Consider the following 27,425-nt stretch of genomic DNA (forward strand, 5'->3'; position numbering starts at 1 on the left):
GTTATCTCTCATCTTTTATGTTTCGCTTCCCCCTTTCCTTTCAAATTATTTTCTCCTTCATTACTCTCTCTTTCCCTGTCCCTCCCTTCCTTCCTGCCCCCTCAACCTTTGATGACTATAATGGCATCTGTAGTTGATGGAGTTTTTGCTGACATCATGATGCATTCTCTCCAGCTATCTGATTAAGAGTGTATACCCTCAAATTTTTGTGTATGGTTTAGAAATGGAACTATCTATGCATGTCAAAGTTTATAAAACACTCACTGGATTCAGCACTAGAATCTAAGTGCCATGTCAAATCATAATAGTAACTCACTTTTTATGGAACCACATTTTGCAAAATAATGGGGGCATCCCCAGTCTCTCCCACATACTCTTTTCCTTCATTGAATAGCTTCTTTGTTCATAGGAGGACTAAGAGCAATAGGACTCTCTAGGAAGGTCTTCTGTAGATCCATGACTTCTATAAACTGTGGAACCTATGACTCCCTCCCCCCCCCCCCCCCCCTGCCGGTACTGGGTCTTGAACTCAGGGTCTTGAGCTCTTGTTTAGCTTTTTTCTGGCTGGTAGTCTGGCATTCTACCATTTGAGTCACACCCCACTTCTGGCATTTTGCTGGTTAATGAGAAATAAGTGTCTAATGGACTTTTCTGCCCAGGCTGAGTCTAAACTTTTTCAAATCTCTGCCTACTGAGTAGCTAGGATTACAGGCTTGAGCCATCGGTACCCAGCCCTAGATCTACTTATGACTTTTATGGACTGTATTACTTGTGGCTTCTCTGAATGGAGGGACTGAGAGACTTTTTTTTTCTTTTCTTTTTTTCTTTTGTTGGTCATGGGGCATGAACTCTGGGCTTGGGCGCTGTCCCTCAGCTCTTCAGCTCAAGGTGAGTGCTCTACTGCTTGAGCCACAGTGCTACTTCTGGTTTTCTAGTGGTTTATTGGAGATAAAAGTCTTACAGACTTTTCTGCCTGGGCTGGCTTTGAACCATGATTCTCAGATCTCAGCCTCCTGAGTAGCTAGGATTACAGGCGCCTGGTGAGACTTTTTTTTTGCCAATCCTGGGCTTGAACTCTGGGGTTGGGTGCTGTCCCCGAGCATTATGCTCAAGGCGAGCATTCTACCACTTGAACCAAAGTTCCACTTCCAGAAGCCTTTTCTGAGCAGTTTATTGGAGATAAGAGTCTCATGGACTTTCTTGTCCATGCTGGTTTCAAACCACGATCCTCACATCTTAGCCTTCTGAGTAACTAGGATTACTAGTGTGAGCCATTGGCACCCAGTGACTAAATACTTTTAAAGGTTGTAGGACCTATTGAATTCTGGAACTGTGGGCCTATGACTGGAAGACCTGATTAAATGTGTCGCCATGACATGTGATCACCTTGATCATGTTTACTACTTTTCAATTTGATATTATTTAGCTGGAAGAACAGGTGCTCTTAGTCTTAAGTGGGGGTGCTGGGATCTTTTTTTTTTTTTTTTTTTAAGTTGTGTTGGGGTTTGAACTCAGGGCATAGACAGGTGCTCTACCACTTGAGTCACATTTCCAGCCCTAAATTTTTTTTTGGGTCCAGTCATGGGGCCTGAACTCTGAGCCTGGGCGCTGTCCCTCATCTCTTCAGCTCAAGGCTAGCGCTCTACCACTTGAGCCACAGCGCCACTTCTGGCTTTTTTCTTTTTGCTTATGTGGTGCTGAGGAATCAAACCCAGGGCCTCATGCATGCAAGGCAAGAGCTCTACCACTGAGCCATCTTCCCAGCCCCCTAGCCCTAAATTTTTAAGGACTAGCATTCTTAACCAGAACTTGAAGGATTTTTTTTTTTCCTGACACCCAACACGGTGGCACTTGACTAAATCATTTGATTGATGACATGAGCATCGTTGGGTGTTAAACACCTGGCCAAGGAAATCGGGATCCTCTGTGGTTTTGCCCAAAGGATGGTAGACAGATTGTCGAATTTTAATGAAGGTGGGTGGGTCCCCAGTGTGCATCTGCTTTGGAGCATAACAATCCCAGCATTAACTTTAGGTATGTTAGCTGGAAACCTGCACTGGTGTCAGTGGTTCTGTTCTACATTTGTCAAACCCTTAAATCCAGCCGAACTAATTTTAGAGGTAGCTAGTTCTAATGGAAAAAAAAAAACAAAAAACCAAAAAACCCAGTGACTTCAGATACATGGCAGACTCCTTACCACATGCTCGGTGTCCTCTTTATCCTTTCCTAAAGGCCTTTGATCTACATTGGCCTTCAGGGAAGCCATCTCCTGAATTCTATTGTAGCAAAACTTCCTATCTGACTACAAGATGTGATGTAAGTAGGGGAAAATGTGGTGCCATCATAATATTAAATAAATTAATAGCTAAGTGGTAGTGGTATTTTTTTGTTTTGTTTTGTGCTGGTCCTGGGGCTTAGACTCAGTGCCTGAACACTGCCCCTGAGCTTTTTTGCTCAAGGCTGGACTTCTACCATTTGAGCCACAGCTCCACTACTGGCTTTTTGGTGGTTAATTGGAGATGAGTCTCATGGATTTTCTTGCCCAGGCTGGCTTTGAACTGCAATCCTCAGGTTTCAGCCTCATGAGTAGCTAGGAATATAGCATTAGCTACCAGCACCCAGCTAATAACCCAGAGTTTTAAAAATAGGACATGGACACCCCCCACTTCTTCCTTCCCCCCATACTCTGGATAGCATTTGACATTGAATGCTATATTTTTCACTCACTATGCTGGATGTCTGATATGAACACAATGAATGTCTTGATGCTGAAAAATAGAAAAACAGAAGCTGTTAACTTTATACTCACCTTTGGAGACTAAGGTGGGAACAGGGTAGGGGCGTTTTACTCCCCACTGAGGGAGGATGTTCCCCTATTCCAGCTGACAGTTTGAACAAGGATTCTAAACTTTCTGGCCATTTTAATTAAACCTCAGTGAGAGGTGGCCCTGTCACCTGCTTGTGACATGGGTAATTACTCCTAGGGCCTTGGAGCAGTTCGCCAAGCATCCCTCGCCCTTTTGATTCTCTACCTATCGGTATCTCCTCCCTTCCCAGACAGGGCCTTTTCCAGGAGCTGCTTGAGCCTTGTGCATTCCTTGGCTTCTCTGCTGAGCTATCCAGCAGGGGTGCCAATTCTTCCATTTAGCTGACTATTATATAGCCCTTAAAAGGGAAGGGTTTATTTTAGCTGGCTGCTATATTGATTGCTATAGGGACGTTTCTATTTTCACTGGCTGCTATATTGACTGGGATAGGGAAAAGGGGCCGTATTGCCGGGAGCTGTCATATTGACTGTTACAGAAAAGATCTGTATTTAAGCAGTACCAGTGCACTGGGATCTCCCAGGCAGGATATTAATGCTAATTCATCCGCTCACCCCCTGCTGTGAGTGTTATTTGTTTAAATCTGTAGATTCCCACAGCGCGTTTATATCCTCACTAGAGTGAGCTCCGCTCCCTGTAATTATTTAACATTATATGCCGATATAAATTGTAACAGTTAAAGAATGGAAATGAGTAGCCAGAAAGGAAAAGAAGAAGAAAGAAAAGGTAAAAACAGGAAAACAAAAAAGACAGAGAAAAATATATAAAATAGTATATACACTCATACTGTGTGTGTGTCTGTGTATGACAAATTTCTGGTTTCCTTTCTCCCACTCCAGGTTGGTTTGTACATTGCTTAGTCTGTGCGTTTTACACCTCTCTGGAGTGTATTTGTGTGCACATGTGTGTGCATGCATGTGCACGCACATGTGCTCACCCCCTAGCTTCGATCAAGAGACTATTGTACTATGCAGTATGTGTACGTGTATGAAATTACACGTAGTGTGTGTGGTCCTTGATCAGCAGCAAATTTATCCGTTAGCGATCAACTTCATGATGAATAACTGGCAACTGATTTTCCTTTGAGCTTCTGTGTTCACAAAGGAACTTGGTCTGAGACCCTCTCTAAGGTTACTACTCTGGGGAGCACTTAGTTGGGATTAAACTAATGGGCCATTGGGTGTCACTGTCGCTCTACTGGCTATAGTCGAAAGGGATTTTTCTGTTGGGGTAGCTGAATTTCAAAAGAAACAAGTTTTTCTGCCCAACTTGGAGATATTGTCTGAGATGTTTGAGCTCTTTTTGAAAAAGTAGTTGTTTTGTTTGCTTGTTTTTGCTGTTAAGCTTCCAGCATGTTTATTGTTCTTGAAAATTGTGTGCTGATTGTGAGCTCTGTTTGAATATTAACCCCCCCTCCCCCCCTGCATCCAGATGAAGACTTCTGATGAGCAGTACAATAATTCCCCTTAAGGCAGCTCAGAAGCTTTCTGGAAGCCTGGGTAACAAGGAGAACCTATTTGGACAAGAACTTGAAAAAAGGAGGGAGAAAACCTCCTTGCAAAAGCATAAATTGGGCAAGTGCCTGCCCCTCCCCTGCTTCTGGTCCTCATGGAGGTGGGAAGAGCTCAGAGAACGAGCGGGCAGAGCATGCAAGCTGAGAGCGCGGGCTGCCGCCTGGTCGCACAGGAGCAGAGGAGCGGGCTGCTCGGCAGCGTGGAGCCGTGCCAGGTTTCACCACAATTCATACTGTGTCAGTTTAATAAATGCACTACTTAAATTATGAAATTACAAAAGAAAAAAGAGAATGCACTTATTCAGACTCTTAATACATTAAAAATAAGGCATTAAAACTCTGACTTTTTTTTTTCCTTCCAGAATCAATAATGAACAGGAAGGGTTGTAGACATTAACAGTCATGGACATTCAAACTCTTATACATAAATTATCTTAGAAAAATGCACATAAGACTTGAATAATGTAAATACATTAATGCATTTAATAATTTAAACATTAAAGCGCAGGCAGGAATTTGAGGCAGAGGCTGTTCTGAGGTAAGGGATTGGTCCTAGAACGCGTGTGTCCTAGGATCGATGGGTGATTTCCCCTTGAGGCACCCTGGAAAGAGAGTGCCTGGCCCGTTGGAGTGGCCTCCCGTGCCAAGAATCCCTGGACATCCCTGATCTCAGCTCCTCCCAGCTGCCTATTTTTGCATATCCCAACCTTCATCCTCAATTCTGAGTTTTCTAGTCCTATGTTTCTTCTTGTTTGTTAGAAAATTAAATGTTTCCCCTTCAAAGAACAATGAACTTTGTGAATGTTTTGATTGGAAAACCAAACCAAATTAAGATCTTTCAGCCATCTCTAGCTGTTTGTGATTTGAAGAAGGAAGTGGTTGTTCCTGATAATCAGTCTGCTGTGTTTCAGCGGCTGTGATCAGCGGGTCCAGGTTGCAGCCTGCTGCCCGTCTAACACCAAAATGATAGCCTGTGTTAGCTTCTGGGCATTGGACAAAACAGGTGGCCATGCCATGGAACAAGTCAGGTGCTGTACATAGACTTAGTGATCAGTGATCATGCCTTGCTTTGATTTTCATTTTTTAACTATTGGATAGATTGGGGGGCTATTTTCCCCTCTTTTTTCTGAGATTGTATTCACAGTGGCAGAAACACACTGAAAACATTGAAACCCATTTTTCTGGCAGAGTATTGAATGGTATAATTCAGTTTTTGACATCTATACTATGAAATAACCTGAGGAAAACTAAGTGGCCAGACTGTATTGTTTTCATTTTAACCCCAGTGCTGTTCTGTGGTAGTTTCTCAGCCTAGTTTTATAGCCTGAATCAAGCAAGAAACCAGAAAAACTGTAGAAAGTGTCTTGTTAGTAGATGTGTATTCCAATAACTTTCTCTCTGTATAAAAGATGTTTATTTTAGTGGTTGGAGATGTGGCTCAGGTGGTAGACAGCTAGGCAATGAGCCAAGGGATCAGATACTGACTTTGAGTTCAGGTCTTGGATTAAAAAGAAAAAAAAGATACTATTTATACTATTTATTTAGTAAATAATGGAAATGTCCTTCAGGGGCTGCTGTGGGACTCTTGAGATATGTTTATCAGATGGCAGGGACAGTAAAAAACTTGTTTTCATTATTGCTGAATCTGTGGAGTCTTTTATGGCCTCTTGGATCTCCTACCTGAAACTTTACCTGGGAGTGTCTTGATTTGACCCAAACCTTGTCTGTTCTGGTATCTCTGACTTTTCAGCTGTTAACAATCTTTGTTGTGACCAAAGAGAGTCTGCTTTCCTAGCTACTATGGTTAAATACCAGCTTATAAACACTTCTAGGAAAGCTGCCATAGGCTGAAGTGGCATGGGCAACAGTTGTAAACAGGCCAGACAATGCTGACCAGGACACCCAGAAACAAAGCAATTGCTTTTGAATGTGGTAGTGAAGGGAGTGGTATGGAGTGTAGGTAAGGGCTACTGGAGGACAGATCTGAAGGTCAGTGTGTGGTCCTGAGATGTGTTCATGGTCTTGCCTAGATCTCTTTTTTTTTTTGGGGGGGGGGGTGTGGGTCCGGTCATGGGGCCTGAACTCTGGGACTAGGCACTGTCCCTCAGCTCTTCAGCTCAAGGCTAGCGCTGTACCACTTGAGCCACAGCACCACTTCTGGCTTTTTTTTTTTTTCTTATGTGGTGCTGAGGAATCGAACCAAGGGCCTCATGCATGCAAGGCAAGTGCTCTACCACTGAGCCACCTTCCCAGCCCTCTTGCCTAGATCTCAAGGCCAACATTCCACTATTTGAGCCACAGCTTTACTTCTGGCTTTTTGCTAGTTAATTGCAGATAAGAGTCTCACAGACTTTTTCTGTCCTAGCTAGCTTTGAACCATGATCTTTAAATCTCAGCTTCCTGAGAAGCTAGGATTATGGCATAAGCCACTATCACCTGACTTCTAGACATTTTTATTTGGTGTGTGTGGGGGGCAGTCCTGGGGTTTGAACTCAGGGCTTAGGCACTGTCTCTGATCTTCTTTTGCTCAAGGCTAATTCTCTACCACTTGAGCCACAGTGCCACTTCCAGCTTTTCTGTTTATGTGGTTCTGAGAAATTGAACCCAGGGCTTCGTGCATGCTAGGCAAGCACTCTACCACTAAGCTACATTCCCAGCCCTCTGGACAATTTTTCCTCCTTTGGTAGGACTGGGCATTGAACTCAAGACCTCTTGCTTGCTAGGCATGTGCTCTAGCTCTTGAACCATGCCCCAGTTTGGCAGCAGAGCCTTTCTAGCCAATTTTATTTCAGTCTTGGGAATGACTATCAGTTCTAGGCCTGTTTTGTGGCTTCTTTTCAAAGTGCAGGCCTACTCTTTCTGTGGTCTGTCCAGCTATGGCCAGTGGCATCCTCTTCTGCTTTTCTTCCACACTCATCTGGGCAGAAAGTAGAAGGAGATCAAATCAAGGAGAGCCAAATTATCTTTGAGTTTTGCTGGTCACACCCAGAAAAGCTTCTTTTCTCTTCCTTTAAATTCCAAGAAGTGTATTATGGCCTTAACCACACAGTTGGCTTGAGCCTGATTAGAGCATGTTGAACTGGGCAGAGGAGGCAAGGTGGTCTGTGTGTGTGGTGGTGGAAGTACTGCCCCTTCTATTTGGGGTGCAGAGAGCTAGCTGCCACCCAGCAGTGATCAGATACCACTGATCAGGGGTCAACTCACCCCTGTGACATATCCTGTATGCAGATTTTCTTTGAAGAGAGAGGAGTCAGGTTCATTAATTAAAGGAGCCTGGCTCAAGAGGCCTGTAATTAGAGGTGCTAGAAATCTGAATTTTAAGAGGTCTGTGCAGCTGCATTTTGAAAAATGTAGGGAGGCACCGAGAAGTACAGGTTATGGACAAGAATGTGGCTGAACCAGATTTGGGAGATTTAGGCTTTGGCAGAATTCCCTTTCAATTTATATTTATTCTTCCAATTTTTATTTTATTATTATTGTTATTATTAGTGGGAAGCTGAAAATGTGCGTGTTTTTCTTGATGGTTACACTGACTGAGAGCTTGGTATGGTCAGAGTACATGGAGGACACAACAGTGTAGCCATAAACTAGAAGATGCTTAGTTTTCTGGAAGCGGAGCCTGTCTTTGAGCTTTAGGTATTCAGTTATTTTTATGTGTGTGTGTTGTACTGGGACTTGAACTCAGGGCCTGGGCCTTAACTTTTTCCACAGCTCTACTTCTGGCCTTTTGGTGGCTTATTGGAGATAAGAGTCTCATAGCCTTTCCTGTCTGGCCTGGCCTCAAGGTTGGATCCTTAGATCTCAGCCTCCCGAGTAGTTAGGTCTACAGATGTGAGCCACTGGGGCTGGAAAGTTAGCTCAGTGGTAGAGTGCTTGCCTTGCATGCATGAGGCCCTGGGTTTGATTCCTCAGCACCACATAAGCAGAAAAAAGCCAGAAGTAGCACTGTGGCTCAAGTAATAGGGCACTAGCCTTAAGCTGAAGAGCTGAGGGACAGTGCCCAGGCCCAGAGTTCAGCCCCCACAACTGGTAAAAAAAAAAAAGCCACAAGATATTAGCCACTATGTACCCATGGCATGCATTATTTCTTCTTCTTCTTCCTCCCTCCCCCTCCCCCCCCCTCCTTCTCCTCCTTCTTTTCCAGTCCTGGGGCTTGAACTCAGGGCCTAGGCACTGTCCCTGAGCTTCTTTTGCACAAGGCTAGCGCTCTACCACTTGAGTCTTACTATACAGGTCAGGCTGCCCTTGAACTTGTGAACATTCTGTCTCAGCCTCCTGAATAGCTGGAATTACAGGTGTCCCCATTCTGTGGGACTCAAGAATCTTTGTCTCTACTTTGTTTCTCTACAGAACAATGTCTCTTCCTCTGTCATGGGTCACTTTTTTAATTGAACACAGAAATTTTCAAATCATTACAAGAAGTCCTGACCAGTCCCTTTTCTTTCTCATTTCCTCAGTTATTTGTAGGATGACTTTTGCTTTGATGCTGTCCCTCTCTTTTAAAAAAAAAAAAAAAAAAAGTTTGTTTGATTTATAATGGCCCTTTTTAACCTCATGTCAAAATCCGTTATTTTGATTCAAGGCATTTGTATCTCTGTTAATTAATTAACCATGGCTAATTTGGGATGTGGACAGCTTCCCCAAGAAGGAAAGACTGGAATAGTGGTGGGTGGAGGTGTGCCCCAAAGACCTGAGTGACTAAACGCTGCACAGTGAGGTGCAGACCTCATACCTTATGCCTCAGGAATCTCTCTTCCGCTTTCTTGATCTCATGCCCTTTGGGATATCATAAGCATCATCCTTTCATACCCTGGGCCAAAAGAAGTATATATTTTAAAGGACAATCCTCTGTACTCTGTATACTTCCTATATTTTTGTCTATGTATATTTTGAGAAATCTACTTGTAAAACCATAAACTATGGAATAGAACAAAAAAATCTCAAAGACTTTCACTTTATACATTTACAGTATGCAGATTGTGATTCAATTAGGCTGAAACCTCTATTTAGCAGATTGGTTTTGTGAAGTAAATAACTTTTGAAGAAGGAGGCTCACTGAATATAATAAATACGTGTTTTTCCTTTACTTGGCATCACCGTGCTCCCTGCTTTCCAAACCCTTGCCCTGAAATGCTGATTCCCAAGCCGGCATCATCTTTTGGGCTCTTTGTGGAAGAAATGGCTCTCTGTCACATCTTGGCACAGGGATTTCATCCTTGATTTACAGTGCTTAGCTTGTTAGCGCGGGCGAAGGGGAGATGGTGTGAAGGTCCTTATGTCCGCTTTGTCCTCGGTGGGAGAAAGTGGGATGTATGCATATGTTTTCCCTGGCTTGTTGTGGTAGTACCAGAGGGAGCCGGGCAAACTCCCTGTCCCCTTTTCCAATCTTTGTACTACATGTCATCCAGCTGGGGGGAGTTGGTGGGAATGGGACAGGACATGATTTTCCAAGCCACACTGAAGGTTTCAGCAAGAGTAGTACACTACTGAGGAGAGAGCTTTCCCAGCCCCCCTTTCTACAGTCCTCCCCTTCTCAGCCCAGCCGTGACAAACTGACAGGTAATTAACTGATCAGGCCCTTCTATTAGGCACATCCCAAGGCTGGAAGCTGCCGTGCTTTCTGCAGGTCCTTGAGCCACTCTGTGCAATGGGTGGTGCTGTACTAAGTGGTCATGAAGACAGCAGAGAGTGCTTTGGGTAAAGCAAACAGAATGTCCTTTGGCAGAGAGAAAATGCTCAAAAGTGAGTGGGGCCAGAGAGGTGCCTGGCTTGAAGGCATCTGATAAAAATCCTTGGACTTTTCAGGATTGTGATCATAAATACCACTGCCTGTCCCAGATGCTCTGGGTATCGGATACGCCTGATTCCATAGATCATTTCTTGAAGGCCACTTGGTTCCTCTGCCATAACACGGGGCTGCAATTGCAAAACAAGTGCGCAGTCTGTTGAGGTTCAGCTCAGGCAGTGTTTCTATACCAACAGTGCACGGTGTGGCTTTTTCTCTGTGGCCAACTTTTCTTTCCCCAGTGGAAAGAAGCGTTCATTTGTGTGAGTATTCCCTTCTACCCACCAGTGACTCTCACTACTTTGCTCACTATCTATGTGGTCACTTTTCTCCTCTTCATGATTTGAAATATTAACATGCAGATAAAAATAGTCTCATGTCTGGCTACACATAGGCTCAGGTCCTGGGGCCTGGCATGTTGGAGGAGAAAGAAATACCTAATTGCATCAAAACCACTCTAAGTTCATGTATGTGGAGCCCATCAAGCTGAAAGCATCCAGACAGCATCTGCTGTTATCAAATCACTCGTGAATCCAGCTAATTAAAATAGAGCTTCATTTTTCTGAACCATTGTTTGGCAGGAATTCGAAACGGGTCTAACCCAATTTCTGCGTGTTTATGAGCCTTTATTATATCAGAGGTACTTTTCTGTAAATGTACAGGGCAGCGTTAAATGAATTGATCCACACAGTATCACTGTAGTCGCACTATGGACTTGCTAATGATTTCTCTGCCAGTCTTCTGGTTTCCAGACATTCTGTTGAAAGCTTTGTGTTCTCTTTTCTTATCTGCCGTTCTTTGTTTTCTTCTCTCTCTTTTTTTAAATTTAAAAATGTTAACTTTTAGTCTTTTTTTTCTTTGAAAACAGGAAATGAAGTTTTCTTTTTCCTCTTGTTTTTCTTTTCCTTCCTCTGTTTTTGCTCTTCTAGAGGATACAATTTGCCCTTTCTTCTTGGTGTTTTGTGTTCCCTTGTTTCCTTTTTTTTCCCTCTATCACCCTTCCTTTTTCTATCTTCTGCCCTCCCTTCAAACCTCTTTCACCTTTTCCCTTTCCTTTCTGCCTTCTCCCATCTTTCCTAATACAATGTTGTGATAGCTTTGTCTCCACATACAAATACAGATTAGGCAGAAGGGCTGCGTGTAGAGGCAGAGCTCTGTGGAGGCAGAGCTCTGCTGCTGCCAGATGATGTCAGCTGATTTTGCATTTCTGATTTTGCTTGCCTGCCTTATTTTATGCCTTAAAAAGAGTTTTCAAACCACATCTACTCTACTTTATAGTCCAATAATTGTACTTTGAAGATGAAAAGTACTATATAAATGCGAACTAATTATTCCTTGTAATACTTTGGTGACTCTAAGCAGTGCTAGATCCATTTTACAGATGAGGAAGCCAAAACAGGAAAGGTGGGTAATTCTGAAAGACACTGGAGAAGGTGGTGACTCAGTTAGTATGAAGCCCAGGTTGTCTTTGACTTTGATGATGTTTGATGGCAGACTTCTGGGGGTTTATTTTTCTCCCCATAAGAAACACGTATATTTAAGGTGAGGCAAAGAATATCATCCCCTTTCCTTCTTTATGTACTTTTAACCTCTGCAGTTTCATTTGCAGTCTTTAGATGTTAAATGAATTTCTAGATAATTCTTGGGAAAGAAGAATGCCAAACCACTTATAGGCTGGTAAAAACCTTGTCCATTACAATCTCAGAGTAGAGCGCTCACTTTCTGTTTCCAGCAGCTTCCAGTAAATGGGCCCACGTCACTTGCACTGGCCCCAGTGATCAGAGTGTTGTAGGAAGCGCTGCCATGTTTGATTGAATTTAGCCATTCAGGAATGACGTGTGTATGAAGTTGTCTCTTGCATTACTGTGGCCTTTATTATTGCTAATGCATCCTGACATTACAGGTGTAGCCTTGGCTCTCCCAGAAAGGGCAAAGCTGCTCTTATCAAGCTAAAGAGCAGAATTCATGAAACTGTTGTACAGCGAGACCAGTGTTCATGTTCCGTTACTAAGCAGAGTAGGAAAAATCATTTCTCTTTACCCAGTGTTTCAAAAAAATGGATCTGTTCGCATTGTTCTATAGAGAGCAGGGCCAGTGGATAGAAGGTTCAGGAAAGTAGACTTCAGTTTAAAGGCTGGGTGCATGGTGACACTTGCTTGTAATCCCAGCACTCAGGAGGTGGAGGTAGAAGGATCAAAAGTTTGAGGCCAGTCTGGGTGTCATAGTTAGGCCCCTACCTTAAAACAACAAGTAAATGATGAAGGAAGGGAGGGAGGGAGGCAGGAAGAGGGAGAGAGGGAGGGAGGGATGGAGAAAGGAAAGGAAGGAGGGCAGGCAGGCTTTAAGAAAGGTTTCTGAAAATGAGTATAGGGTCTCTTAAGGGAATGACAAAGTGAGTTTCCTGCTGGCTGGGGGTACTCAAGTAGAGGCTTGTTGATCATTTGTCATGCTTGTTGGAGAGAGGAGTCCGCACTCATGAGTAGGGCAGGTAGTCTCAGATTGTTTTTGGCTTCTTTCCTTGTCCTAGAGTATGACAGCAAAAGCAGCATCTTTGCTTGGTCTTTTTGATTTTGTAAGTGTCTGTTGTGCTGTGAGAACCTGGCGCATGCTCAGTAGTTACTCTCTATTTAATCTTTGCCTTCCTGATTTGTCATCTAACTTGAATGAAACTTTGCTTGTTCAATACAAGAAAACCACTGTCTCTGGCAACCCCTGGGTCATTTTGGACAGCTATACTCTCATTGGCCATCAAGATCCATCTGAAAACAATAAAACCAAAACAAATCCTTTAAAATTTTTGCTGAAGATGATATAAAATGAATTATATACTTTCTTTATTAGCAGAATATCTGGGATATAATTTAATTCTGGAGTATAATTTAATCCTGATGATTCAGTATCATCATTTTACTTTTTTGGGGATCTGAGACCAGGACTTAAACTCAGTTCTTGACTCTTTTGCTTTTTGGGTAGCATTCTACCAACTGAGCCATGCCTCCAACCCCTCAATCTTGTCATTTTAGATGTAAATGTTTATATTGTGTTATAAGCATAGCTGTTTTCAAAACCTGTTGAAATATACACATATGTTGCATATTTGCCCCTAACCTTAAATGACTCCACCAATGCTAAATGATCCTAAACTAATAGGCTTTTTGAATTTTTGTTTGCTTTTCATAAATGTGTCTCTCTTGATATTTGCTGTTAGGCTCCCCCCCACCCCCCACCTTTCCCTTTTTTGCTGTTGCATCTTTATTCTATAAGGTTAGCTGGCTTGTTTCTCCTTTCTCATTTTCAGCTTTAATCTTTTCTGATTTTGGATGGCAGATAACTGACTAATATGTAGTGTTACTAAAGCTTTGTTATGTGTAAAATATATGTCATTTGTAATACTCCGTGTGTGTGTGTGTGTGTGTGTGTGTGTGTGTGTGTCTGATTTCTTCTTTTTCCTCTTTCCTTCTCCTTCTCTATTGATTTTTTCCTTTTTTGGTAGGGTCTTGTCCTTACTTGAAATAGTTGTTCTTACTTGATATAAACTTATACCCCTGGCTTAGGTAACACAGGTTACCAAATGAAACTGACTTAGAAATTATAAAATGGCATGGTGAGCAGGTCCTGAAGGTGTTCAAGATGACTTGAAAGTTATCAGTTAAAAAATGAAGGAATGGGAGGCACCAGACCAGGAGGTGAAAGACTAGGTTTCATGACATGTTGGTGTTGGGATTAGATTTAGCATTTAGGTTTCTTGAGACCCAGCCTGCTTTTTTTCCTCCACCATCAATTCTATTCTCTATTGACCATGTGCAAAATATGTATGAGAAATGTAGCTATTTGTATAAGCTTGAAAAAAAAATAATCAGAGAAAAATTCTCTGCTGGCGTATGAGCAGGTTCAGAATTAGAGTCCATAAACTCCAAAAGCTTTCTGTTTGTGGCAGCCTTTGGCTGTGTTTGTTCTCAAGGCTGATGTCGATATTGTAGAAGAAGCTTTAATCCTTTCACTCAAATTTACAAGAAATGCTGCTTCCTTTTAGTTAAAAAAAAAAAAAAATCCAAGAGAGCATTTGATTTGAGGAACCAAAAGTCTAGAAAATGTATCCGGGAGTCCTCGTCAATTTGGGGCATAATGAAATATAAAAAATACTCAATAAAAGCTCCTTTATTACTTTAACTGTTTAAATGTGGAGTTTTTAGCCATCAGGTTAATGTTTTGGTATCATTTTTTTATTTGATTGTGAGCACTTTTCCAGGTAGCTCTGCCACTCGAGCACTAATCAAATTCCCACAGATGAGTGGTGCTAGCTACAGCCTGACATCACTGCGTTCTTGCTTTGACATTATTTTATTTGTCTTTCCTGTAAAAGTTAATAACTCTGTGTCCATGTGTTTAAACAGGCAAGAAGAGAAAGGAAGGACAACAAGCAGAAAAGCGATGGCAGAGGTTCAGGAAGCTTCTAAATTCAGGACATTTAGGGATTTTTGTAATTTCTAAGTGTCTTACCATATGAGCAGATTCAAGAGGATGGGAACTCCTAACGCTTTGGATAATAGAAGGAATTCGAAACAAGTTACCATTGGCTTAGTGGAAGAGGAAGATGCTTGATAGAACTGATATGCTTAGTGATGAGAATTGAGCATTAATTTTTAGTATATTACGTGCTTACTTGGTGTCTCTTGATTCACTACCAGGCTTGGTGTAGAGCATCAGAGGAGCATAAAGATTCCTTTTCACCTTCTATTGTCTCTAGGACATGGCCAAGGTGGCTCTAGTTCCTGGTAGGCACTTGTAGAATCTTTTTTGTTTGTTTGCTTTTGTTCTAGTCCTGGGGCTTGAACTCTTGAGGCCTGGGTGTTATCCCTCAGCTTTTGTTCTCAAGGCTAGCCCTTTGTAACTTGAGCCCCAGCTCCACTTCCCACTTTTTGGTGATTAATTGAAGATAGGGTCTCATGGATTTTCTTGCCCTGGCTGGTTTTGAACCATGTTCCTCAGATCTCAGCCTCCTGAGTAGCTAGGATAATAGTCATGAACCACCTATGAGTCTTTGTTTTTTGGTAGCTGTGGTTATTAATAACAGCAATGTTTAATGATGCTCAGTGAAAGGTTGCTGAGTGATTCAAAATCATGAGGACTATTTGTGTGTTACAAATTTCCTTACTGAGCTGAAAATTTCTAAATTGAGGTTTTTTTTTTTTTTTATCAGAGTAACTGATGAACTAATACATCTTGATTAAAGGTTTCCTCTCTCTCCACCCCCTCCCATCCCTGATTTGTACCTTGGTACTAAAGATGGACTTTGTGATACTTCTCTGTCCTTCTCAGTCCTTATTTCAGTGTCTCTGAAAGACGAATAATATGTTGCTTTCTTCATTGACATTAGACAACTTTGTTAAGCAGATGCTCCATCTCTGCCATACCTGGCCCTATTTTTTCCTAAATTTTTTATTTTAGTAGTTGTGCAAAGGGGTTTTAATTAAACAGATCAGTTTATAAATGCAATACCTCTTGATCAATGCCACTCCTTCTATCATTTTCCCCCATCTTTCAAGTTACCTGATGTTATTTTCACACATACACACACACACACACACTCTGCATATAATGACTGTTTTTTTTTTTTTTTTTTTTTTGGTCGTGGGCTTGAACTCTGGGCCCTGGGTGCTGTTCCTCAGCTCTTCAGCTCAAGGCTAGAGTTCTACTACTTGAGCCATAGCACCACTTCCTGTTTTCTGGTGATTTATTGGAGATAAGAGGCTCACAGACTTTCCTACCTGGGCTGGCTTTAAACTATGATCCTCGGATCTCAGCCTCCTGAGTATCTAGGATTACAGGAGTGAGCTACCGGCGTCCAGCAAAGTCTTGCTTTTTGCCTTAACCAAGATTCCACTTTGTGCCTCCCAAGTTTCTGGGGTCACAGGCATGCACTATTATGCCCAGCTTATTGATTGATATGGAAGTCTGGTGATATAACTTCTCAAGTTGCCTATAGAAGATGAGACCTATATTAGAGACTCTGTCTAAAGAAAATAGAACCTGGCCACCATTGTGTTTCTTATGGATATAAGGTGCATCTGATTTCTGTCTAGCATTGTTTTTTTAATTACCTTGTCCTGGCAGGGAACCCTGGCCTTCCTCTGTTTGGTTATATGTGCTTGCTGGGGAGGAGAACTATCCTCTGACAGGAGCTGATTGCATTCACCATTAGAAGACTCAACAGTTCCCAATCCCAGACCTTTTATTGTCAGTTGAAAGTTGTTAAGCCATCCAGCTTACTGTATTATGATCGTGCTTTTGAAGCCTAAGGGTAGTAAAATAATATAAATAATAGTAGGAATTAGGATTTGGTAGTCTTACGGTAGTGGCATATCTGAATTGTTTACTTCTTCTGTTTCCTAGTAGATGATGTCTAGCTACCTACATTTGGCATTTCATATTCTTTTCTTTCTATCTTTTGGATTCAAACTATTTCTAGGCTCTGACTGGTTCTTTTTTATTAGTAGTATTTAGTCTTCCTCTACTTTCTTATGGAATATCTGACAGGCTTGTCAGTGATTACAGTTGCTCAAAGGTATTAGTTTAGCTGCCTGTGATGACACACCTGAAATCTCTGCCATTCAGGCAGCCCAGGCAGGAGGATCATGAGCCCAAGGCTAGCTTAGGCTGTGTAGTGACATTCTGTCTTAAAAAAAAAAAAAAAAGGTTTTAGTTTTATGCCATATATGAATGATGGTAGGAAGAAAGTCTTAGTTCAGAGCTTAACTTCCTTGGAATTCAGGATCCTATCTTGCCCTAGAGCAGAAGGTACCAAGCCTTAGAGAGGAGATCTGCTTTCTAATGCTTAAGTTTGCCACTGTCTAAGATGCAACCATTCTTTGTCCTTGTCCTATCATCCCACATTAAGTTGAGCATGCCTGCAGCTTCATCAGTGCTCTGGCCTGTGCTTCAAAAGAAATGGGAACCGAACCAGTATTCTATTTGCTGAGTAGTTGGAAATCCTGAGTGGAGGGGAAGTTCTTAAAGAAGGCATAAAATTCAGCCATTAGTGGAGAGGAAGAGTCTAGGAAGTAGAGGCCAAGGTATCATTAGGAAGGTCCCAAGGACTGTGTACTACATATTTTTAGCGTTGGAGTCACCAGCCGCCGTCACTGTGTGAGCTCACAGTTCTCCCAGGGAGCATCTTGGACACTGAGTCATTACATTCCTTTGGAGTGATTCAACTCAACAGCTTGACACCTTCATTAATTTTACAACACGAAGCCCAAGCCCAGTGCTCTCTTTTTAACAATGCAGGCAAATTAGAAATATTGAAAAGTTAAAACCATGGAAAACTGGTTTTAAGAAGGAGCAGTCACAGACCCATGGAAAAATACTATTAAGAAACTAAGCTGAGCTCTTTGCCTTTTCTTGATGCCTCCTGGGACCAAGCACCCAATTCTTACCACTCGATTCTGGCACATGAATGCTTTATTTCTGTTTCTGGCATGCTGGCCGCACCTCCGGCTTTCAACCAGCTCGTTTGCCTCCTCCGCTGAGGTCACTGCTACCGTGATCCGTGTATAATGGCATTTTCCTCCTCTTTTCAGTATGGAGGCTATTACAGTTTCTTCTCTAAACAGGACTTCAAACAATCTGCTGCCAGTTGGATTTCAAAGCCAAGGAAAAGGCAAATGTCATCCTTTTTTTCTCCCCTCTTTGGGTAACTGCTTTGTTGGTTGCATCAAAAATTAGAGGGGCTGCTGTCTAAATTCAAGTGGGGATGCATGGGGACAAGGCATTTAAATTTGCTTTTCTTTCTCCCTGAAGGAGAAAATCCTTTTCCTGCTCAACCTTTCCTAAAAAGGAACTTTGATCTTCTCAACCCAGAAGCAAAGGTTTTCATTTCCGACAGCACACATGTGTGTCTCCAGCTCCTTCTGCAGCGGAGGTACAGCAGAGCGTGGTGCCTGCAGCTCTGTCTCTCAGGCATCGGAGCTCAACACACTAGCTCTCTTTGGGCTATAAGCTGGCATCCACGGTTCTGAGCTGGGCAGGAAATCTTCTCCAAAGTCACCCTTCCATCGCTCAGCTCACCATCACTTGATATTAAATAGTGCATGGTAGTTTAAGTTGCTCTTTATTTCCACATACATTTCTGGAAGAACTACTTCAATAAAATAACAAAACAATGACACCCTGGCAAGCCGTCCATGAGATGTTTTTAACTAGGGCCAAGAAAAAAAATTAGATGGCAGAGATATTTCACTTTGAAGGGTAATTTTTGCACATGTGAAGTTGCCACTTTTCATAAAGGCTTTTACTTCATATATCAACATGTTTTAAGAGAGAATAGGGTCAATAATGCATGCTTTAGAATTCCCTAAATACAGATTTATACAATAAGCCCTAAAATATATTCTGTGCTATCATGTCGACTCTGTGCACCTCAACCAAAGGTATTTTGTTTCTTTAATCTGAAAAACAAAAGGACAGAGAAAAGTAAAACAAAGGAAATTAGGGCTCACAAGCTTAATTAATAGAGAGTTGTAACCAAGATCAACAATGGGAAGGACACAATGACCAAAACCAGGAAATTCCAATCGAAAGAGAGTCTGTTTCCTTTAACTTCTTCAGTGCCAAGTCACTTGCCAACTCCCCCTCCCCCCAGGTGCAGGGCCAGTTCAAGTGCAACTTGCCATCTTTTATTTTTGAACTTAGTCTAGCTCTTGTGGATATATCTTTCTCTTTCACCAGCTTAGTGTAAACAAAACATACAAGTATGTGCACACACATGTGCACGCACATTTGTGTGCTTATTGTAACCAGAAACTACCTCTTGATAGTGTAATCCTCAGAGAGGGGGAAAGAGTACCCAAAAAAAATTCCTGTCACTGTCATCTGTTCATTTTTAATGAGCCATTTTAAAAAATTGAAAATAAAAGAGGAAAATGAATAGGTGTTGAACCAGCCCGTGATATGTAAATGCCAACTAGTAATTACCTAAAACCTCAATTTTCATTCTGTTTCATCTTGCAAAACATTTCATTTTCCCTGAGTGAAAACACTTCATTTGGGCTGTGTGAGTTAGCGAGCGGCCGCCTCTGGCCTGTGCCTCCGCTGGCTCCGGCTAGGGGGCACTTTGGCTCTGTGCTTCAGCTGTCTGAGCGGCTTGTCCATCTCAAGGTTATCCCCCTCTTGCCATTCCAGTGGTTTTGCTTGAGTGTGCCTTGGCGCACCTCCCCCTCCTGGTCTGTTTTCGGGGAGCCTGAACCTCCTTGTCCTTGCAAGGATCATATTGAATTTTGGCTGACCGAGCCTTCCTATGCATACTAACTTTCTCTTCTTACTGGGCTCAGAGACCCTGGATTTCCCTGAGTTGAATTTCATGATCTGAGAACAGTGCTCCGGAAGCTCCCTTTAGCCCTTTGAGCTTTCCAACACATTGTCTCTCTTCTTCTCATTTCTGCTGCTGCTTTTTATTCTTTTCCTTTTGGCTCTCTGGACAGCTCTCCTCCGTTGACGTTCCCACACATCTGCCCTCTGCCACACTTGAGTCTCCATTCTGACATTTCTTTCCTTTTGCATACTCATAGATTTTTTTTTGTACTCTGTTTTAATATCTGTCACCTTTTGGATGGGTTCCTGCAGCATCTTGGGATGTGACTTGTGATTGCCCCTGCTTCATTCCCTCCCTAGCCTGTGTCCTTTCTAGAAAGCGCATGTAGGACTGAGAAAGAACAGGGAGCCTTGGGATTGTGAATGACAGGTCACAGGCATCTGGACATAGAAAAACAGAATTATGTTGTCCTAGGACCCTGGATCCGAGAGAGCTTTGCCTGGAATCTCAAAGAACACGGCCTCTTTAGTGAGATATATAGCTTCATAATTAGCCCGTTGCATTTTTTCACGAGTGCTAGCATCAGCGTTCTACGATGTGTTTCTCTGATTAACAGCTGCTTTGCAACTATTTCCTTGTGCCACCGATGACCATATTTGTCAAGGAACTCCTGACAGTACTGATTTCTTACTAAAATGCAACATTTCTGCTTCAAGAGGGTTCTCTCCTTCTCCGCACTGCTTGGCTTTTAAAGTCAGCCCGTGTTAAAACTGGAGTTGGCTTTGGTCTATGGCTTGTTAACAGGATTCTGGGTATCTACTTTAGAGTGAGAGCGGAGGAAGCTTTCACAGGCAATTTAATCTTCTGAGCGGGAGCGGTGTATTGCCTGAGTGGAGTTTCAGGCCTGCACATTGGTCATTCCCTCTGCCCTCTACTTGTGATCTCTTTGGGTTAAAAGGGATTTGGCTTTGGTTGTAAGTGTCATTAATTTTTGAATATTTTTAATATTTTAAAATGGCTAATGAATGCTCACATTTTAGGAGATAGATGTGTGTGTAGTACACAGGAGTGCCGGAGTTGGTGGCATTCCAAATAGGTGTCACTGGAGACAATGCATCAGGTTTACATGTCAGGTGCAAAGTGCTAAGGCTCCCTCAAAGCCCAGGCTCTGTTCTTCTGTCCCCCTCGAGCAGAAAATAAAGTATGCGCTCAAGATTACAATGTGCAGATCTTTCGTAGGAGAATGGAAAACACATCGGAAGCATCTCTTCAGTGGAGACTGTCAGGAACCTGGATTCTTCCCACCAGGGATTACTTACCCCACACAGTGCATTTAACAGCACGTAGTTTGCAGCAGATAACCCCTGAGTGTGCTGTACTCCACTGATTTATATGGTAACAAATCCAGGTCTCTCAAACACAAATCTCTCTCAATTGGCCAATTGCCTTAGATCCAAAGGTATTTTGCAACCTGAAGTCTCCTCACCCTTTTCCCCCCAAAATTGCTGGCAGAGACTTCTGCGTGGCCATTGTTACAACTCTGCAAAGGCAAGAATGTGCTCTTCTCTTTTACACCCCAGTTTTTTTGTCTACCTTCAAAGAGATAAACAGTGAGGATGATCAAATTTCCCTAAAATTATGGCGTAGGTACTAGCGGGTTGTTTTGTTTTATTTTGGGGGGCAGGTAGTTAGATGATAGGTCTGAGGACTTGGGAAGAGTGAGAAACTTTGCTTCTGTTTTTTTTTCCCCCCTGACTTTGTCATCTTTATTTTGTTAAACTAGCTATTGACAAGTCTAGATGCACTCATTAAGAATTCAATCAGTGTCAGGGGAGGGGAGAAGAGAGCCGATTCCATATTTATCATGGGCTCCACAGCAAGTGGTTCGGCAGTGGCATCGGGAGCTTTGTGCCAGAATTTTCCCTGGCTTGCTGCACTCCCACAACAAGTGCAGTAAAGTTCCCAGCTCCGTTTTACATCTTTGACATTGAGGCGGAAGATTTGGCCTGAATTTATGTAATTTAGTTGGGCACAAATAAAACCCATGAATAGTCACATTCATCTTCTAATTAGAAAATCAAATGATAATACAGGACAGGCTGCAGGCACCCCATCATGGAATCCAGCAAAAGTGTGTGTGTGTGTGTGTGTGTGTGTGTGTGTGTGTGTGTGTGTGTGTGTGTGTGTGTGTGTGTGTGTGTGTGTGTGTGTGTGTGTGTGTGTGTGTGTGTGTGTGTGTGTGTGTGTGTGTGTGTGTGTGTTGGACCTCTGCAGAAGAAAGTCAGTTGAATTGCTTCATGAAGTTAATGAAAAGTGTCCAACAATAGGCCCAAACTGAGCACCCTTGTCAAGATATTCAGTGGGCGAAGATCTCTGCATTATGGGTGAGGAGTTTGGGGAAATCTTTTACCACCAACTATGAATCATAGGGCTATAAAATTCTAGAATGTTCAGGCTCTATCCCAGCCCATCCCCCTATTGTAAGGCTAGTGTCTTCTGGGGACAGAGAAGAGTGGATTGTAGTTGGGAAATAATTAGTGAAAAGAAGAGAAAGATTTTCATGTGCTCCCAATTGCATGTAGCTGCTTTCTGGGTTATCTTTCTTATTCTGCACATTATCTTGAGGCTATTAGTTTGGGTGCTTTCTATCTTTGCAGCTGGTGTAGTGATACGGATGCTGTTAAATGTGTGATTTGCCTGTCGACTGCATTTTCAGACAAAGATCAGGAGGAACATAAACAAGCCCCAAGTACACTTTACGTAGGTGTTTGGCAGTATTATTTTATATGGCTTGAAATTAGTGAATGGAAACTTTAAAAGAAATTGTTCATATTTTTGCAAGTTTGAAGTGTGCTGGGGACTTTGTCAAATTCCCGTTAAAATAAATACGTCAATTTCATCTCCCTCCCAAATTCATTTATCTTGCTTTTTTAAAAGGTGTTTTCTACTTTACCTGATGTTTAAATTGGATTCGCTCGTTTATGCTGTTCTTTGCTATATCCCCCATGTTTTTCTTAAATGAATTACTAATGACAGAGCACTCCATCATCCCCTCTCTGCAGCCACTTTAAGGAAAGCATGGTGATCTAAACCTTTTAACCTATTAAAGATGATTTTTCCCAATTGAATCAGACCCACCACAGGTGTAATAACTAATCATTTAAACTACACCTGCTATTATGTATTTTTAAGCCATTATGCGTGTTGGATAGATGATAATTCATGTTTATTGCATTGTCCGATGGATCCGTTTTGCCTACACTAGGCTGATTAATGTATTTAAAGAAATAAGAGATGCAATTTTTTAAAAAAAAATTGATGGAATGCGCCAAGCACTGCATTGAGTGCACCATTAAACCCATCAGAACTTTGCTCTCTGACCAGAAATGCATATACCAAGGACTATATTAAAAAAGCAAAGGGAAACCTGGGCGTTTTAGTGGTGGGGTTCTGTTTTCTTTCTCTGTCACGGGAAATTTTGGAGAATGCAGAGAAGGTTTCTGTTTTACAGGGTGAGTGGTAGGAGATGTGCTGTTCTCATCTCTTGCCTAAGACCTACCTGGACATCCACATTTCCTTTGGTACCTGGAGCATGTATCACAGCTGCAGAGACTGTTGTAATGATACCAGTACTGTCTGTCATTTTCATGTTTTAGGTTTTTTTTTCGCCATATGATGAACAATTATTCCTGAGCCTTCTTAGCCATGCAGATTGATGTTGACTCCATGGGGTCTGGGATATGTACCTGTCCGTTCATTTTCTAGAGCTCCAGCCCTTTCTTCTTCCTCCTACCTCCATCCTCCCTTCTCTGTCATTACCACTTTTCTTTTGTTTCTTCTTGTCCTGTCTTCTCTTTCCCTCCTCTGCATGTTCCCTTTTCTTTTTTCTTTTCCTTCCCTTCCTTCTGCCCACCTTCCCTCCTTTCTCTGTCTTTTTTCTTTCTGTACTGAGAATTCAAAAATGCTCTGACACTTAAACTATACCTTTAGCCTTTTTTTCTTTTTTCTTTTGAGACAGGTTTTGCTACTTTCTACCTCTTGGTAACTGGGATTACAGGCACACAACATCATACCAGACCTGCCTTTCTTCTTCTTCTTCCTTTCCTTTCCTTCTGTAGTTAGATTTTTCCTGATTTTTTAGTATAACCTGAGATGAGCTGGTTGAGGGGCAAAAGGGTGGGTATGCAGTTTTGGGGTTCTAGAAACTCCCACATTTCCTCAAACTGGTTTATTGTCATTGTAGCCCAGTGTGGTGGTCAGTACTGTTTGCAGTTGTCATCCATAGGGGGCTGGCCTGGCTCTTGAGGACTACCAGCGTGTGTCATGAGTGACCTACCCAGATCTGGAAGGTTAGGACACTCAGCTTACCCTTGAGGGAGAAGCCCAGGGTATGTCTAAGATTATAGTGAGAATAAAAGAGCTTCTTGGTCTTTCTTTTTCTTTCTGATTTGCCTTGACATCGTTCCTTCTGTAAAAGCCTGTCTGATCTCAGGATTAAGTTCATATAAAATATGGAAAAGGAGATGATTTATAACTTGAATTTTATTTATAGTCCCAGCACTTTCTGCTTGAATATTGGTACAACTATTGCCCTTAGTTTAAGGATCCTAGAAAATTTCTTTATACCTGGCCCCTGAAAATTTTTTTTCAACAGCTTGCAAGTGAACTGCAAAGCCTGTTGATGTACCAGTAACAGGAAACCATATTATTCTTTTTATTTCTTTTGTCTTTTCTTTTGGTACTGGGGAGCGAACCCATGACCTTGTACTTGCTGGGCAAGTGCTTTGCCACTGAGCTACATCCCAGCCCTATTCTTTTGGTTATGATGAGATGAATAGTGCCAGTCATTTAAAACAGACACTTTTTTACCTAGGGCAGACTGGTGCTTCCTTCCTGTAGGACCAGTGTCTGCTGTGGAGCAGACAGGCAGCATGTAAGCACACGCCCTGAGTGTGCTGAGTGATGGGGAGGTTAATATCTTCAGCAGTGTCTCTTCCATCCCCTACTCAGCTTATTTGTAGATATGAAGGTTTCATTAAATAATATTCATTTCTAGAGGTAGGTAGGTAATCTGTCAGTCTGTCAGCTTTTAGCCAGGAAATCTAAAAGTTTGCCCTTTGAATTCAAAGGGACAATGCATTTGGCCACCTGTGTCCCTCTTATACAAGCCCCTCTGTCCTCTGTATGCTTGGTACTCTGCCATGCTCTCTGTACAGGGGGCACAGTCTCTTCCCCTCAGTTGCTTGCAGTATGATTGGGAAGACAGCCTGAACCTGAGGAAACAGTATAATTATGTCTTCAATTATATGGTACACACTATAACATTGAAGAATGTAAGAGAAATGGGAGATCAGAGATGGCTTGCTTATTTGGGGAAGACTCTTAAGTCAGAGCGGGCTATAAAAGAACTGTGCTGCTGCTGCTGCTGCTGCTGCTGCTGGTGTGTGAAGTGTGTAGACAATGGTGGGAAGGCAATGCCTTCCAGCAAGAGGGCATGCGTGACACCAGGTAGTAACTGAATGAGCATGGTTGAAGAAGCAGCTTGAATACCAGGTAGCACATAAGAGTTGGAGGCAAGAGGATCACGGATTTGAGGCCAGCCTGGGCTACATAGGGAAACCTTGTCCTGAAAAACTAAGGATTTGGGATATAGCTCAGTGGTTGAGTGCTTGGCTAGGATGTGCAAGGTCTTAGGTTCAAGTCTAACACTGAAAAAAAACAGCTGCTCAATTAGGGGAGATGGGATTTGGAAAGCTAGGTGGAGGAGATTACATTTGATTGACTCAGATATAGGAAGTCAGTGAAGAAAGGGAAACAACCCAATCTCACATTTTAAATTGAAGCATAGCTAGTTATACATCTGATCACAACAGAATATTTGTTCTGTGACTCTAGGAACTTGTAGTATTTTTCATCTTGATTATTATTAGATTATGAAGTTGCTCTTCTGCTCTGTTTGATCTTGCCCACCAGATTGCCACAGCAGTGAAGTTTCTACAGAATTCCCGGGTCCGTCAGAGTCCGCTTGCAACCAGGAGAGCGTTTCTTAAGAAGAAAGGTATGGGTTTCCATGGCTGTGTGGAGGGGCTGGGGCAGGTGAAAATCCAGCATGGAATTGCACATAGTGCTTACATCAAGGATTATGTATGGTAGGGGGCTGGTTGAGGTAAGCACCCCCAATGGGAATGCAGGTTTCTTTCTTAACAGTGGAGCTGAGAGATTACATAATTGGGATAATCATGCATTAGATAAAAGGCCAAGGCCATCCTGGTAAAGGCAGTATTCAGTAACAAAATTGGCCCATTGACTAAGCCTGTGGAAAACTTCTGCTTTCTGGTTGTCCATTCTTCTGTCAGTGACTCTGGCTGCAGAATGACCTGCTTTAGACTAGGAGCCCAGCTGCTTCAGTAAAGAATGAGGAAGAAAGAAGTGATGGACAGGGGAAACAAGATGAATAACCAAGGTCAGGGTGAGGTCAAGCCTGGGCCAGCGTGATTTACGGATTGAAGTGGTAAACTACTGGTTTTATGGTATTTCATAACAGGGATAAAATGAATCCTGACAAATTCAATATTGTCTGAAGCAGATAGAATCTATTCTGGTTTTGTTGGAATTTGGGATATTTTCTTTTAATGTGTGTGTGAAATAAAACCAACTAGTTACCCAGAAAAGAAACTAGACTTTTCATTCATGGAGCATTTAATTTTCTAGAAATCAAGGAAGTTGTTTAAAGGCTTTTATGTTACATGAGGGGTGAGGGAAGTCAGTTTTCTTTTCCCCACAAGCACAACTTGTTTATTTTTAAAGCTGAAATCTTGGAAGTAGAGCTGTAGCTTAAATTGTAGAGCGCCAACCTTGAATGAAATAGCCAAGTGAAAGGGTAAGGCCATGAGTTCAAGTCACACAAACATGCACGCATGCACGCACGCATGCACACGCCCACACCCACACCCCTGCACACCCCCTCCCCGAAACCTTGACCTCAGAATTCTGGTGTTTCAGTTGTTTTTGGCTGGAATAGAACATGTGAAGTACTTTGGTGGCATTTCCTAGGGCTCTTGTGACATCTCACTTAAATGGTCCTGCTGGACTGTTTTGTCACTTACTCGGTTGTATCCCAGGCTCAATTGAGCCCAAATATTTCATTCACAGGCAGCTGTTTAGCTGCCGCCGCAGGGCTGAGTCCCTTGGACAGAGTTGGTTAGGGGTGCTTCGTGCTTGCTGACTGGCTGCATCATTCTCGCGCCCCCCCCCCCCCCTCCCCATCATTAAGAGATTATTAAAATTTGGAGTGTGTTGGCTGGCCTCTCCACTCTGCAAGCATCATGCCATAAAAGAGTTTTTCCTTGAAATATGTGTACCTATGGGGAGTAATTAATCATAAAAGCTTAGGGATTTCAGCTCTCTCATCAAAGCATTGAAGCTGGGGAAAGCTGAGCCTAAAAGCTGAGCCGATTACCCGGGGTAACCTGAGACAAAATCTATGGTTGCCCAGAGATCCTTAGCCCAGTATATTGTGCAATATTATAACTGTCTGATCTTCTTCTCCACCGACAATGACCAGCTAGTCCTCATTTTCTCTCAAACGCAGCTGGGTTAGAATTTCATTTGCAGAAGGTATTTAGAGCAATTTAGAGACAAATGTCTCTGGTGTTTGCTCGGCACTTCCCCACCGCAGGCTTTGCTGAGCAGTTTTAGTATCAGGAGCTCCATCTAATCTGTTTAATTTTAATAAATCCCTGACTGGGAGAGGGAGAGAAGAGACAGAGAAAAGGGAAAAGAGACACACACACACACACACACACACACACACAGACAGACACAGAGAGAGAGAGGAGAGAGAGGGAGGGAGGGAGGGAGAGAGAGAGAGAGAGAGAGAGAGAATGTGTGTCTTTTGAGTCACTTGTCTCTTAATTACTATAGAGAAGAAACTTTTGTGTAGTCATTATTTGTTGCTTTTTTTTTTTTTTAAGCTCTACTGATTGATTAAAA

General features: G+C 42.4%; 1 protein-coding gene across 1 annotated transcript in view; it reads left to right on the top strand.

The window, feature by feature from the left end:
- Positions 1-27,425, top strand: part of Pex14 (peroxisomal biogenesis factor 14) — a 149,785-nt gene that overhangs the window by 31,523 nt on the left and 90,837 nt on the right. Inside the window, exon 3 of the mRNA XM_042695683.1 lies at positions 25,407-25,491. Within this exon, the coding sequence (XP_042551617.1) occupies positions 25,407-25,491 (85 nt within the window). The remainder of the gene's footprint in view (positions 1-25,406; positions 25,492-27,425) is intronic.

Source organism: Dipodomys spectabilis, unplaced genomic scaffold, assembly GCF_019054845.1.
Source record: "Dipodomys spectabilis isolate Male_0828 unplaced genomic scaffold, ASM1905484v1 ptg000188l, whole genome shotgun sequence".
Classification (NCBI taxonomy): domain Eukaryota; kingdom Metazoa; phylum Chordata; class Mammalia; order Rodentia; family Heteromyidae; genus Dipodomys; species Dipodomys spectabilis.